The sequence below is a fragment of the Solea senegalensis genome, linkage group LG8 (genome assembly GCF_019176455.1).
Source record: "Solea senegalensis isolate Sse05_10M linkage group LG8, IFAPA_SoseM_1, whole genome shotgun sequence".
Lineage (NCBI taxonomy): Eukaryota > Metazoa > Chordata > Actinopteri > Pleuronectiformes > Soleidae > Solea > Solea senegalensis.
Window position 1 is genome coordinate 3,607,384 of NC_058028.1, and position 16,156 is coordinate 3,623,539.

A 16,156-nucleotide genomic window follows, 5' to 3' on the forward strand; every position below is an offset into this window, starting at 1 on the left:
TGAGTTATATAGGTAAAGAAAACCTTTACAAATACAATTGTGAAAAGAATTATAATTTCTACTCAAAACAAATGCTTTTGAATAGCTGAAAATAATATTTTAGTACTTTCTTTTGCCATAAAAAAATGACTTCAATTCTAAACTGATGATTTGTTTTTTGTAAATAATCTTTAATGTCTTCTTCTCACAGGTCTACAAGGAATTCACCTGGACACAATCGCCTCCCACCTCCAGAGCAGCTCAGTAACCCCCTCTTGTGAAAACACAAACCTCCTAACTATTCCTGAGAGCATCTCCAGTCTAAGCACAAATTCAAATTCCTCTCAAGAAGATGTGTCTCCTCCGCCATTGCTCCTTCCCACGACGTCTGAAGAGCACAGAGGCTCCGAGGCAGAGGAAGACACCAATAGACAACACTACAAATGCACTGTGTCCGATCGTGAAGACGGAGAGAGTTCGGACGAGGAAAAAGATGAAGTCACCTGCATAAGAGACGAGGGAGCCGAGGAGGATGAAGATGACGATTATGACGTGGTTGTGGTGAAGCCCAGGCATCTAAACGAGCTGACGTCTTTGACGGACAAAACCAGTCCCTGGACCAGCTTCCACTCAGACCCTGACCTGGTTTCTCTGGAGAGTGTGGAGGCACCAGAAGAGCCGGACTTGAGCCAAGATGAGGACGAGACGAAACGGGAGGCAAATCTGGAGACCCTGGAACGTGGAAGTGTAAGACAAGAGGACAGTGACAGTTTTCGTGAATCAGTGGAGGACGTTTCAGAGCCTGAGAGAGACGACGGAAGGACACTAAAAGCTATAGACGAGAGAAGCCCCTGTAAGGAGTCAGATGATTCTGGCCCATCAACTTCTCTACAGCACAACACAGACAACCATGATTCTTCCCTGGAAGGTGAAGACTCAGAGCCACAAACGTATCCTTGACTCAAAACTTAGTTTTATGCATACGCATTTGAAAAAAATACATATAGAGCTTGGAATAAAAGGTTGGAAAGACTCCGAAAATGTGTTTGGGGACGTGGAAAAATAACCTCCTGCGACCCATCTGCTGGTCAAGACCCAGTGTTTGGGAATCGCCTCACCAAAATACCTTCGACAGCCATTAAACTATTTGAATGCATCCATTTTAACCTTTACCACTTTGTTTGTTTGTCTTTATTCTTAACTGTTATATAGTTGTGTTTCTGATTGTAGATTTCCCTTAACTTTCTACTTTCAGCTCGGTTCCTGTGGACATCCCTAACTTCTTCCTCCCCTCTCACCAGCTGGAGGCGTCAATGAGAACCATTCACTTGGCTCCGACCTTTTCCCACTTGTCTGGCGACACAGTGAGTTTTATCACTAACTCGTGGCATTCACACACTTCCTCCAATTCCTGTCTGATGAGCTAAGGCTGAGCGATGTATCGATATTATATCTATATGGTGCGGACAAAATATGGTCTCAGATTTAGGATAGAGTTTAAGGCATCTGTGATGTTTTTACAGTGTATTGTCACTCGCACTGTTCGAGAAGCAAAAACATCTCAAAAGAAAACCTTTCATGACTCCAGAGTAACATCCATATTCGCATATATCTATCCATATCCAGACGTTATTTATGAAAATCACAATCTCTATTCACAACTACGAGTGATCTCGTTTCTTAGTGACAGTGATTCATTTTTATTTCATTTCGCAAATAAACAAACAGTTTTTCTCTCCGAGTTCCTCTCTCGGAGTTCCTCTCTCACCCCAAATGCAGCCTTGTTGCTGCCTTCTCTCTCAACACATGAAGCGCCTTTACAGCCATCCGTAACACCACCGAAAATGGCAGAGAGGGCCTCAAGATGGCTGTGACTCAAAAGAGGAGAGCCCATAGAGGCATGGTAGTTGAGCCATCTGGACCCAAGCTGGGGTCTGATCAGCCCCAGCTGGGTCACCTGGAAGAGGGTGCATGATGTTGAAAGACCCCAAAACACCTGATGATTCCAGGAACAGCACTGACGATGTGTCCAGAGGCATCAGTAGATGTATCTTCTAGAGCTGCAACTAACGATTATTTTCATAATCAATTAATCTGTCAATTATTTTCTCATTTAATCGATTCATTGTTTGGTCCATAAAATATCAGAAAACCTTAAAAAATGTTGATCAGTGTTTGTCAAACCTGGAAATGATGATGTTCTCAAATGTCTTGTTTTGTCCACAAACCAAAATGATTACCTTTTAATGATTTCTTTGTCATACAGAGCAAAGAAATGTAGAAAAGGTTCACATTCAAGAAGCTTAAACAATCGTAAATCTTGTTTTAATCATAAAAAAAGCTTCACACCGATTGATCGTTTTTCAAAATCGTTGTCCGAAAGTCTTTTATCACCGAAACACATTCAAATACTGCGGCCAGCACGCCCTTGCTCGTTTTTCGACCAATCAGTGCACGGCAGTCTGGTCTGGTGACATCACACATTTTCCCTGGTTATGTCAAGTCGAGCTAGTGGAAACACACCATTATGTTACGTTAAGCTGCTACAATAACAATAACAACAATAATAAGAGTAAGCCCATTATTATTAGCTCCAGGTTCAGGTGAATCTTCTTTGCTCGGTTATTATCTGTGATAAAAACACACCTGCGTTAAAGCATTAACTGGAGAATGTCCTGTTTTTCCTGTTCTAGTGACAACACCTGAGCACAGCACAGTTCTGTCTCTGTGTGTGTGTGTGTGTGTGTGTTTACATTTATTTGTTACCTCTTTAGGGGATTTCTGTAGTCATCATGGAGGCCAAAACCTGGTCCTAATAAGGCAGATTCTCATTTCTGAGGAAACGAGTTAAGTTTAGGACTAGAATGGAAGTTTAACATCTAAGCCTCAAAATATCCGTCTGACCTTTTTTGCTTATTGTTCCCATAAAAGTGCCAGAAAATGACCTGTGAGTAAGTGCTTTTGGCCATTTTTCCAGAACAATTAAAACTTTAAATACCAGGCAGTTATTTACAATTTACTGCATGTGAAAAGAGTATATTAACAGTTTTAAGTCAAGAAAAACAAAAAATGGAATTTGAGTTAATTTGTCTCAAAATGTGATATTTGATCAAATTTGTTGCTCTCCATCACTCCAAGTGTGTGGAGAGGATGCCGATTTGCCGGGTTGCCTGTATGAATTAGGTAACACAGAGTTGTAAGCCAGAGTTTATGGCCGCAAATAACTATTATTTCCCCAATCATTAATCTGGTTATCATTTTCTCAACCAATTATGCAGTTATGGTCCATAAAAAGTAAAAAAAAAAAAGATTCAGGTTTTATGATTTCTTTGTTATATGGAGCAAAGAAACCAGAAAATCACAAATATCAAGGCTTCAAAATGTTGATTTTGTCCATTTTTTGAGATTAGATTAGATTAGAAATGGCTTTCACTTATGTATATTAGTTTGTTTTTCTTTTTTCTTTTTACATTTATGATATTCATGGCTGCAGTTCTACTGGAGTATAGATGTAAGATTCCTTGCTCTGTCTGTTGCACTCTCACACAAATTGTTATATTTATGTCATTTATTACGTATAACCGAAAATAAATTCATATCATCGTCATAATCTTCTGCTTCTGTTTGTTGCAGACCTCTTCAGGTCATCGCAGACGTCGACCACAGCGTCCCAACATGTCTCCGTCATCCATGAAGAAAGCGACCGATAGAATCGCAAAAATATTTGCAACTCACTTTGATGAGAGTCATTAGTGTTTAGTGTTTTTTTTGTGTGTGTGTGTATTTTTTTTTCTGCCTTTGAACTGTGAAAATAGTGTGTAAATTTAATATATAATTTTGTATGTTTTACAAATAAATATTTTGCAATTTGCTGTTTTTAATAGCTAGGTATAATTCAGTCTTTCCATCCGCCTGTGGTCATGAAGAGCAGAACTTGAAAACGGTTTTGTAATTCAAACAATTTTGTCAATCAGGAAGTGACGTTGTGACATTTTGGAATTCATGACATTACTTTTCTTTTATTCCCTTGTCAACAGAGTCAAGGCTTTTCACCAATAAGAAAAAGTGTAAGAATTACTGACATCTAATGGAAAGATTGCAGATCACTACAAATGGAGGACTCCTCTTCCCACCCCTCCCTTTCCCAATGTGTGAACTACGGTGGCCTACTTTTACCAGAAAGGTATATGTAGTATATGTAAACACATTTTGCCCCGAACTATCTTACTCTTCCTGCCATTTTCCTCTTCTTTTTCTTAGCCTACCCATTGAAATCAAATCTAATTGACATGAAATTTCTTGCTGGGTATCAAACGTCATGAGAACACGAAGTTTCTCCACCTTAGACTCCCGAAACCTAACCCATACCTTTATCACAATTTTCTGGTGAACAAAACATTACATTATATAATAACAATATCGATACTGTAGAGAAAGTATTTTATCAATATCCAGCCCCTTCATCAGTTTAGAAATGTTTGTTTCTGAGCCTTCAGCATCTTAAAATGTAAATTTATAACTAACTTTGACATTCTTACAGCTGCAAACAGTCTTCGTCTTTGTAGATTATGTCCATGTCACTGAATGTGTTTTGTTTGTTCCTCCAGAAACTGGTATTTTCTTTCTTTTCAGGAGATTTCACTCACTATTGCATTGTCACACCCAGTGCTTTCCCTTTTCTTTGTTGGTTCATTCTTTTCATGGCTGAAACCGGAGTACACATTCAGAGCTATTTAATGTTGAAACCAGCAACAAGAAACACTCAGTCACTCTTTCAAAATTTCTGCTCAATTGCACAAAGGGTGGGTTCACATTAAAGGCGTTACGTGTTATGAAATAATCCAATTTCAATAGTGCATTATGCTGCCTGTCGCAATGGTAATATCTTATAAGCTTGTGTGGTGGGATTCTCAGCTGCCAATTCAGTTTAAATTTAATTTTAGACTCACTATAGTGAGATGAATAAAAGACAGACAATACCACATTCAGTTTATAAAACAGTTCATGTTCACCTTAAAAATGGACTAAAACAAAAGAGACTGACATTTTGAGACATAAAGATGTAAAATATGAAATAAATTATATAAATAATTTGTAACCAGAAGTTTTCTAAAATGTCTACAGGAAGGAGGGAAGTGTGCTTAATTCAAGAAGGTGCTGTATTTTGTTCTTGAGTCAGTTGCACTAAAAGAAAAAGCAGTTTTCCAAAAAACATATATATAAAATAGCTTATAATAGCCTTTGTCTACTGTACTTGGCTATGTATTTTTTGTAAATACAACATCAATCTCCATTGTTTTGCAGATTACACTCAGCAATATCTCCCTCTGAAATACAAGCCTGGATGTCCTACATCTTAATGAGCCCCACTCTACCAACCATATGAATACATGATACAGATGCCAAAAATCTTTTCATTCCAACCATACGTTTTCACAGTCAAGTGTCTGATGTTGTACAATTATGATTTTGTGAACTCCCCCCATTGCAAAAACTGAAATGTTTCGTCAGATGACTGCAGTGCACTTTATTTAGGACTAAACCAGAACACAATCTCTTGTCTGCGGCTTGTACAAAATGCTGCTGCTTGGCTTTTAAAAAATACAAGGATGTTATTTAAATTTTTTATTAAGAACTTTTAAGGCCATTTGGTCCAAGTTATTCTAGCTTGTTCTTTTTATATTCTTATTATCTAGCTAGCTAGCTGGATAGCTAGATAGATAAGTAGTAGATACCTACCTATGTACATATTTATGTATTTCTATAGATAGATACTGTATATAGATTCATATACATACTGTTTGATTTGTAGATGTATATGGAGATAGATCTTTACTCACACGTGTAGATGGATAGACGGGTGGGTAGGTACCTGCTGATTTACATACGTATGTATGTATGTATTTGCAAACGTAGATTGGTAGGTACATACATAAATAGGCAGATTGTTTGACTTTTATTGCTGCCTTCTAAAGTATACTTTCCAATAAGAAATTCCATTATTTTCATTATTATTGTTATTATTTTTATCACCACAAACACAGCAAAACAACACCTAACCCTAGTTCAAATAGCCTTTGTAAGGCTGCTGTACTGTGCTGTTTGTTTTTGAAAACCCTCCACTAGCAGTGGCTTAAAAGGCCAATAATAAAAGTGTAGAAGTGTACACAGTGTCTCTGTTGCACCCAAGTGCAAACAGTGCTGGACTCTGTAACTTCAACAAAGCTCCCTGAAGGCATCACAGTGTTCAGTGCTTTAAGAACTGTGACATTAAACACCTCATTGTGTTTGAACCACTTTCCTGGATTGAGTCTTTGCAGTGACATGACTCATTAGCCATCACATTCCACACAGCAGCAACAGTGGTGCGTCTGGTTTTAAGGGGTGGAGCAGCAGCAGCAGTTCAGTCCTGCTTGTGGCTCACACCACAGGTGTGAACTGCAAGATGTCACTTCTTCCTATTTTGTCATTTAATGTTTAAAAAGTGTCATAAAGCCTAGACTGTGTGATAGCTGATGGCACAGAGCAGCACCAGCTTCTCACGGGACAAACTTCTACCACCTGGAGCGCAACGCTGGCTGCAGCAAATGATGTCCTTACTGAAGATATTGTTGGACATCAGCTGATCAGTCTCCTCCTGATTGATGGACTGCAGTTAATTTGGAGTACAAAGGCTTTGTTGATCTTCTTGAGGCTTTGTTGTTCTTCTTGAGCTGACCATCGATCATGGTTGGGACAGGAGCTGCCGATCTGGCTCCTTCGGTTGCTGTGAAGGTCTTCTCAGCTGGAACAGCTGCCTGTGTGGCCGACTTGGTCACTTTCCCCCTGGACACAGCCAAAGTCAGACTGCAGGTCATTCATTCATTCATTCATTCATTCATTCATTTATTTATTTATTTATTTATTTATTTATTAATATTATCGTATTTTAATTTAAACTTCAGGAAACAATATTTAATACGGCTTGAAACCTTGAACCTATTAATCAGGTCCTCTTTATTTAAAATGTCCAGATACTAAAAACGTTACAAAAAATGATGTAAGAGTCGTGAATGTAATCCTTCCTGTCTGTATTTAAAATAAAGTTAAATGAAGAGAAGGAAATCATAATTTAAGAGGGTTGTAGTAATAGAGTTGTTTTGTTTTTTTAAAGCCTCAAATAATTAAGGATTATATTTTAAATTAAAGAAAAGTATTGTGTGCTGTTATGTTTTTCTTGGATTTTGATTTTGTGGTTATTTCAATTCTTGGTTATTTGATTAGATTGCACTTTAGCCTATTCCCTTTTTAGGTAATTGGTTTGATTTTCAGAAACCTGGATACCAAATTACAAATGCAATATCATTGGTAATTGGTTTGACACCAAATTTCTCACTTGTACAACAAGATTTCTTTGGGCCATAATAATGGTGTTTTGTCACATTTTTCTTAATCCAATAATTGTGTGTCTTTTATTTTGGATATTGCACTTTTTTCAATTGCAATTTTGATTATTTTGCAATACATTTGCAGCTGCAGTGAAAACTAAATATATGAAAACTTTTTACTCAGACTTATAAAAACACACCCCTAGATGTGAAATATTGTCACGTCCAAAGCAAATCCCGTAAAGCACATGAATATGTGACATAATTCACTTGAAAACCCAAACTTACTCAATCCAGACTCATGTCGTCACAGCTTCCAGTAAAAACAATGCTGCTCAGATGAAATGAGTCAATGTTATTTCAAATTGGATATGAGTAGCACTCAATTCCCCCAGTCGACAGCTGGGGACGTTTTATGTTGGAACTGTGAGTTGATAAATTTGTTTTATGTTTACTGCAGATTCAAGGTGAAGCCATGCCGTTAGTGTTGGGCCAGAAAGCAAAATTCAGAGGTGTGTTTGGCACCATCTTCACCATGGTGACGACCGAAGGCCCACGGAGTCTGTACAGTGGCCTTGTGGCAGGACTGCACAGACAAATGAGCTTTGCCTCGGTCCGTATTGGCCTGTACGACACAGTAAAGCAGTTGTACAGCAGAGGCTCAGACAGTAAGTTGAGAAGAAGTTAAGTCCATGTCTGCCATTTTCTTCCACTATTTTCCAACAGCAGATGTCAAGATGTTTATTTTTAACTATTTAAATGTCCAGTGTCTAAGAAACAGTGACATCTAATGTGAGATTGCAGATTGCAGCACAGGACTCCTCTCATTGACACCTCTCTTCCTTAAAAATGTCAGAGAACTATGGTTGTCCTTACATACCAGAAAGAATATTGTTCTTCTTTGTTCACATCATATTCTCCTTGTCCTGTGAGGCTGCTGTTTTAAAACTGTTACTGCAGTCCCAATTATAAAAACACTGTCCAAGTGTGGTCTCTGGAACACGCAATAAGATGCTACTGAAACCCGGCTACTGAAGGAACATGTTGGCACAAGATGGCCGCCTCAATAAGATAGAAGAAACACATTAAAGGCTTAATTTAAGGCTATGAAAACTATGATATTTATATTAAACTAAACATACAGTACTACAAGTGTAATATGTTGTGTAGTTAGATAGTTAAATTCTTCAAGTGAACCATCCAAAATAATAATGATAATACACATTGGACATTTTCATCTGTTAATTTTCCATGTCCGTTAATCTTTTTTCTTTTCATCCAAAAACAGCAAATTGTATTACAACTAAAGGACAATTAAATACTGTTTGTTTAATTTTCTGTAATATTACTGTAAACATAACATTACAGTCAACAACATAAGTTAAATATTTGTTGTTTTAAAACTGCAGTTAACTGCAGAACAAATTAAACAAATTACGGAATACGTAAATAGGACACTACTGAAACCTGGCTACTAAAGAAATGTGTAATACATGTTATGTTGTAAATTAATCAAATACATATATTTTGGTGTCTTTTTTTTGGCCAAAAAAAGGGGGTTTGGTGTATTTCACGACATACAATCCTCCACCAACAATGGCCATTGTTGTATATTGAGTTTAATGTAGTAAACAGTAAACGTTACTAAAATGTTATATTATACTGAAACCCCACTTTATAGTTCAATATGTAATGAAATAACTAGCAAACCAGACAAGTTGGTGCATAGAAAGGCTGATATTTAAAAGCTGCGTGCTACAAACTCATTTTGAAGGCAATAGCTCCAGGATGTAGGACACAGGTCAGATTCCTTCCAGAAATGACAGATGTGTGTGTTTATGTAAGAGCCAGTACCTGGAGGTGTCCGTCCTTGCCTGCTTCACTCTGCCAGTAAACCAGTTAAACCAGCTACTCCAATGTTCCCCTGCAGTCTCACAATCAGATAGAGGTTTCTGCCCCATGTGAGATAAAGAAGTAATCATCTGTCAACTGTTTTCTACTTCTACTGTATATACGCACAAAGAAATAAATAGATGTGTACATACAAAGGTAGAAACCTGTTAGGTAGGTAGATTGATATACAGTAGATAAATAGACGCATATATAGACATGTTACACACACTGACATTTAGGTGATGGCATATGTTTATTGATCGATTTGTTCGGATAGATGTGTAGACACGTGTGTAGATTTATATCTACATACAACGTAGCTGGATAAACATGTAACCGTACATACATAGATGATGAATCAATGGTTAGGTAGGTAGATACGTAGATGAATATGTTTGTACGTATATATATTTGGATATGTAGATATATGCTTACATAAGTAGCTAAATATGTAGATGTACCCGTAGATAGGTAGATAGATACACATATGGGTGGGTGGGTAATAGGTTGGGTAGGTACCTATCTATGGACTTATTTATGAACCAATGTATCTCCCTACGCACTACGTATGCACTTATAGTTATAGATAGGAAGATAGATAGATAGATAGATAGATAGATAGATAGATAGATAGATAGATAGATAGATAGGGTATTGTAGAGTGTATTCTGATAGTTTGTAAAGGAGGGAACGTGTCACTTGACACGTGTGGCTTGTGTGACAGACGTAGGAATCGGGATCCGGCTGCTGGCCGGCTGCACCACTGGGGGGATGGCGGTGGCCTTTGCTCAGCCCACAGACGTGGTCAAAGTCAGGTTCCAGGCTCAGGTGCGGCTGCCAGAGAGTGGTTCTGTGAAGAGGTACAACAGCACCATGGACGCCTACAAGACCATCGCCAGGGATGAAGGCATCAGAGGACTCTGGAAAGGTAATTTTTGCTTTTTAGTTATTCATTAGAACTTCACTTGTATTTGATATGTCTGTTGTCATTGGTGTCAGTATATTACAAAGTGGGCCTACAGGGCCACAACCTACGTATCTTTACTTTACTTTGTTATTTATATTACTCCACTACATTTCCTCTAACTGTCTTTGTTACTCATTACTACCAAATAAAATCGGAATAAGAGTTGTTATTATGGTCTGTATTTAGATAGAGTTTTTCTAGTCTTGATGAGCTGCTTTATACTGCAGTTATACTACCAGAAGTTCACAGACGTGACGTCTTTGAGGTTTCTGACACGCTGCCTGTCAAATTGCAACTCCGGAGGTTTCAAAGTGGGAGCTTGTTATGCTACAGATAGAGTATGTCCATGGTCTGACAATGTTAATGTGAAAGAGGCATGAGGGTTACACAACACAAAACTGTCACAAGGCGGAGTTGCACTGTGGGAAAACAATACACGTTCCTCTCAATCCAATATAATTATTTTAATGTCTGGCTAAACCATGTTGTAAAATGGAAAACTGATTAACCTTTTGTTTTAAGGGTGTCTGCCAAATATAACTCGGAACGCTATCGTAAACTGCTCTGAGCTGGTGACCTATGACATCATCAAAGAGTTCATCCTGAAGTACAACCTGATGACAGGTGAGTTCAACCTCACAGAAAACCTCATTATGCATTTCAGATGATGATATTGTGTTGTTACTGTTTGTGTACCATGTTTATGTGTCTCTGGGCCTAAAGCAAACATTTGTTTTTCCTCAGACAACATGCCGTGTCACTTCACTGCTGGCTTCGCGGCCGGTTTCTGCACCACCATTGTAGCGTCTCCGGTGGATGTGGTGAAAACGCGATTCATGAACTCGGTGCCTGGACAGTACAGCGGTGCCTTGAACTGTGCCCTCACCATGTTCATTAAAGAGGGGCCCACAGCTTTCTATAAGGGGTATGTCGTAAATCACTGTTTCCTAAACTTTCCATAAGGACCCACTTCTTAAAGACAATATCACACAATATCAATCATAACGAGCAAATTTGCACATGATGTAGCCACTAATTTATAGCCAGGTCTGTAACACCTAATGTTGCTTTGAATTAGTTATTAAATAATTTCCAACAGATGTTTGGAAAATGATTTAAAACTTTATTTTCATGTCATGTCATAATTACGGTAATGCAGAGATACTCCGGTTTGTTTATGCTGCCATTTTGGCAGGAAAAGTTTCTGGAAAAAATGAATGGCACCAGTGTCAGTTTCAAACTTTAAAAGTTATCTGTGCACTTTAAAGCCACAGAGATCAAGTTTTAGATGTTTCCCTGCTCCAACACACCTGATTCAACAGATCACCGAGCTCTGCAAAAACCTGACAGTGACCCAGTCATGTGAATCAGGTGTGTTTGAGCTGGGGAAACATCTAAAACCTTATAGGGCAGGAACTGGATTGTGATTTACAACCTATAAATGCAATGTTTTAACTATAAAGAAGACTGTAAAAAATGTTTACAGTCTGTACTTAGTGAAGCATGTATGTGAAATTTAAGGTTTGGCAATAGCTCTGGATTATGTTTTCTTATATCCAATATCCAATCTAGTGATTTTGATCAGGATTAGGCCAAAATTGATGTTACGAAGGTCCTGGAATGACTGGAGAGATGCATGCACCCCCTTGTGGAACTTCCTAGTAAATCATTAGGACTATATGTCGGCGACTTAGACAGCATTTTTAAGTCACATATCAACAATTTTCACCATTCACGATTGTGCCAATAATGGAAATTCACTACATTCAACCTTTAAAAAAAAAAAGAAGTTTACTTTAGTTTATTGTTTATTCAACCGGTACAACGAACAATTTTAATTATTGATCCAGTTTGCTAGTTGATTAGCTAATAGCTAATTTGCACCTGCAGTCCCTCGGCAAGCAAACAAACAACAATCGAGACAGAATAAGAACATAGTACATGATAGTACATAAGAAAACTAATAGACAAGCAGACACTTCAGACAACTAAACTCGAGTCGCAGTTGTCGCGAACTGTCCAAGCTGCCTTTACGTGGCATGTGACATCTCCTGTGTCAGGGATGGCTGGTCATCGGTCCCAATTCATTTTTAAAATGGCATATTTTGGTGGGTTTTAAAAGACACAATACTTATTATGACCTTTTTGAATCTTGCTCCTGGCAAATACTCCATATTATAAAACACTAACACTAAAACTAATAAGAACAATGCAATCAGAGATGGCAGGCTTCAGGCAACAAGCCTCTGTCGGCCTATATGTGAAAGAAAAAAAAAAAGAAAGCCTTCACATTCAAATTTAACATGCAAAATCTAGTGCCTTACTACATTGCCTTTTCTAAATAAAACTGGAAATTACGAATTTTCAAAACAAAAAGTGGAAACTAAAACTGTCTTTGAGAATCAATGTCATAAGTAAGAAGGAAAAGATGAATGAAAAATCCTTGACTCTTTTGATTATTATTTTTTTAGATTTGTGCCAGCGTTTCTTCGTCTGGGATCCTGGAACATTGTGATGTTTGTGAGCTTCGAGCAGATCAAGAGAGCCGCAGTGAGATTTCAACAGTCCTTATAGTCTTCATCTTATCCCCTCTGACAGCTGGTATGAAGAAGCAGGCAGGTTGACGGTGGTGACGGCTGCTGGTCTGGACTTGTTTCTCCTCAGGGAAAAGGGAAGACTGCCCATCTTATCTGAGCGGTCACACTGAAGAATCACAGCAGGGATTCATCATCTTGAACTTTCTGTGACTTGAAAATTAGAAATGCTGACAATGTTCTCTTTTCATAGAAAACATTTCACATCTCAGGAGGAAAATTAAATTAAAGAAATGGCTAAATTTAGTTGTAGCTGCTTCCATTTTAGAATCCTCTAATAACCGTGAGCATAATGTGAATCAAATGATCTGAGCGACACCTGTTTTGCTCTCTGTCTATAGCCTTGTAAGTATTATTATAAGTTTATAGTGTGATCAGGAGGCTTTAATTGATCCCAAAGAAGAGACAAATGTCCTATACTGCAATGAAACATGTAAACGTCATAAAAAGGGTCAAAAATCCATTTAGCTCATAAAATTTCACAAAGCCAGATTCGAAAATGGCCAACCGTGTCATGCACAACTTCCACTGCCAGGACAGCAAGCTAAAAGCTACGCTAACTGGCTAACCTGTTCACAGAACACGGAGCCATATAAAATACCTCGACTCAAACAAAATTAAGTATACCCCATATTCCACTTGTCACAAAACCTGTTTTTATACCCAATTTAACCTCTTTTTTTGACAGCACATTTCGGCTGGAGCTGCCATTCTCTTACTCTTGGCTTGTTTGGTAAGTTTTTGTCAGAATTTCAAACACTAAACTTGTGCGAAAACACATTTGAGCTTCCTGACTTAAGCCATGGAGGATGAATGACTTCAGTGTGCTCCGCTGTAAAAACACTACATTTTGTCTATGGATTTTGGTGTGGGAGAGCGAGTGGTTTACACACTTTTCTTTCCAATAAAAGGTTGCAGGAGTAAATCAGTATAATGTGGTGTGGTGTTGGTGAGGATAACAGTTAATTAATTAATTAATTAATACAATAGGAATGTTTTAAATGCTAAAAATATGAGATGTTTCTGTGTGGATAGAATTAACTAATAGAGTAATAATAATAATAATAATAATAGGTTTTTATTTGTACACTGGAACCACATTCATAAAATATATTTCACAAATGAAATAATAATAACAACAATAAGTATTTTAATACAAAGCAGGTGTGTGTTTGTGTATATCTGTCCGTCTGTCTTAAACTTCAATGTCGGAAGCTTTTAGCCAAATGCCGGTGTGTGTGGGAATTATATTGAAAGCTTTTCGATAATTCTCTCTAATTCAATTACAAATTTTAACCCATTTGTCAATTAAAAAAAGTTTAAACCTATTTATTTATTTAACAAGAAACGGGAGGTGCTTATCTCGTCAACCTGCTGAAAGACCTGTTTTTTTTGGAGCAGTAGAATTCACTTTTCGTGGACGCTTCTCTTTGTTTTTGTTTCACTTTACTACCTCAGGGTTTCTGTTGCCTCCATCTGTCTTGATGGTAAATGAATCACTTCCTGTGTGCGGCACGGAAACACTGAGAAAACACAGAGGGAGTTGTTTATCAGGAGCTGATAAATTGGCATTGTGAGAACTCATTTAACAAAAGTTTGAATGTAACAGATGTTTGTTAGTGTTAAAACCTATGCAAGACAGCTTCAACGGATTTAATTATATGGTAGTTACGAGTGTGGTGGCCTGTAAGTACAAAACAATATAATATAATATTACAGAGCTTTACAAAATAAGAGATGATTACATTTTAGAAGTTGTAAGAAATGTATATACAAATGCAAAAACATTTTTACAAATCCTGAAAAAAATTCACAGAAGTTGTGAAAACTGTACAATTTCCCACATTTTGGTCATTTAGTGGCTGCTTACTTTCTATTTTGTAACAGAACTCTGTTTATTCCAGTAGAACAACCATAGCCATCAATAATCAGAAAACTGGTGAACATATATATGTATATATAAATATATATATATATAGAAAAAATATACTGTATTTTTGAGAAATGTACAATGACTAAAATATGATCTGAAAAACTTTATTTTGTGCAGTAACAAATGTCTCATTTACAGTATACATTTTGCCCTCTGTATATTGAGCAGTTGGAGGTTGAACTTGCTATGTCTCCCCCTGTTGGAAAGTGTTTGTGATGTACTGTATATTTCAGTGCATTGTCCTTCTGTTTTCATGTGCAGCCATCTACGATATTACCACTTGTTACAACTGAATCTTGACTAAAAGGTTGTGAAAATTTCTGTACATTTGGGGACCCAAAAACAAAACATCCAGCGACCCATCTGTGGGTCCCGACCCAGTGTTTGGGAATCAGCAGCAGATGCCTCAGCTGACTCTTGAAGTCCTGTGTACCTAATAAAGTGGTTGATGAGTGTAAGTAACATCAGTCTGTTTTTTAAGTCAAATTTTCCCCCTGCACTTTAATTTCAGTTTAATTGTATTCTTTTATTGTATTGCATAGTCTAAACTTCTAAACTAAACTAAAAACAACTAAAGACTAAAACTAAAAACAACTAATGGCTTATTTGCACTGTGTACGATCATTCAATTTACATTTTTTGTTGTTAGATTTCAGTATTTTGGTTGTGTTATAGACGTTTTCATTTTGTTAAAGTTACTATAGAAAATACTAAGAAGACAAGGCATGTTTGAAGAAGTTTCAGTATTTGTAGACGTGTAAATTAAAATGAATAGTGATCGTGACGTGACCAAAACATTGCTTAAAACATTGTGAACCAGAACTGGATCAGACTTCACTTTGATGCCTCTTTTGCTTCAGCTGTGCCTTTTTAATGTGCACATTTCTAAAGAAATCACAGGAATAACTAGGAGTGTCCGCAGTCGTGGGGATTGACCTGACCTCACTGTCTCCATCACTAAACAGTCTTCACTTGTATTTGTGTTAATCCCCTCAAAAATCGCAGACCCTCATACACGTGTTCAGGTTTTTTGTGTCACATATGATGGCAAAGTTACAGGGAACTTCCTGTTTTGTAGTGAAATGGCAGCTAAATTCAAAATGGCCGACCTCCTGTTGGGTCAAGTTTGTATCCATAGATGTGTTCAGGGTCGGTGTTGTGTGTCGGTGTGTTGTTTAGGAAGTTCCGAGGCGATTGATGAATGTATGCCAAAGTTATAGGGGACTTCCTGTTTTGTGGCGAATGGTCCAAATTCGCCAAAATGCTGATGGTTGCTGTGGCCATGCCCTTTTGAATCCACAGAACCAAACAGTGATGGACAAACAAATTTCTGCGTTTGATGTGTGTAGTACAAATAGTACAAAAGCATATTTCTATTGTAGGTACGACAAATCACTCAGAAATGTTTGTTCACTTACGTAGG

At 37.5% G+C, this 16,156-nt stretch overlaps 2 protein-coding genes across 3 annotated transcripts in view; both read left to right on the forward strand.

The window, feature by feature from the left end:
* c2cd3 (C2 domain containing 3 centriole elongation regulator) overlaps window positions 1-6,272 on the forward strand; it is a 26,406-nt gene extending 20,134 nt beyond the window's left edge. Inside the window, exons 31-33 of the mRNA XM_044031365.1 lie at window positions 191-929; window positions 1,235-1,343; window positions 3,613-6,272. Of these exons, the coding sequence (XP_043887300.1) occupies window positions 191-929; window positions 1,235-1,343; window positions 3,613-3,732 (968 nt within the window). The 3' untranslated portion in view covers window positions 3,733-6,272. The remainder of the gene's footprint in view (window positions 1-190; window positions 930-1,234; window positions 1,344-3,612) is intronic.
* LOC122773009 (mitochondrial uncoupling protein 2-like) lies at window positions 4,067-15,195 on the forward strand. Of its 2 annotated transcripts, none has more exons than XM_044031370.1 (6): window positions 4,067-4,162; window positions 7,807-8,014; window positions 9,964-10,167; window positions 10,729-10,830; window positions 10,951-11,131; window positions 12,678-15,195. In XM_044031370.1, exons 1-6 carry the CDS (start codon window positions 4,067-4,069, stop codon window positions 12,778-12,780), a joined length of 894 nt encoding a protein of 297 aa, XP_043887305.1. In that variant the 3' UTR covers window positions 12,781-15,195. The 2 variants fall into 2 exon arrangements, with proteins under 2 accessions (XP_043887305.1, XP_043887304.1); XM_044031369.1 differs by lacking the exon at window positions 4,067-4,162 and adding an exon at window positions 6,349-6,831.
* Window positions 15,196-16,156: the final 961 nt, after the last annotated feature.

Bases quoted from the DNA above. Each gene is read 5' to 3' on its own strand.
- LOC122773009 (XM_044031369.1), top strand. From the start codon at position 6,706: ATGGTTGGGACAGGAGCTGCCGATCTGGCTCCTTCGGTTGCTGTGAAG. The intron at 8,015-9,963 runs GTAAGTTGAGAA...CTTGTGTGACAG, and splicing joins GTACAGCAGAGGCTCAGACA to ACGTAGGAATCGGGATCCGG. The intron at 10,168-10,728 runs GTAATTTTTGCT...TTTTGTTTTAAG, and splicing joins CATCAGAGGACTCTGGAAAG to GGTGTCTGCCAAATATAACT.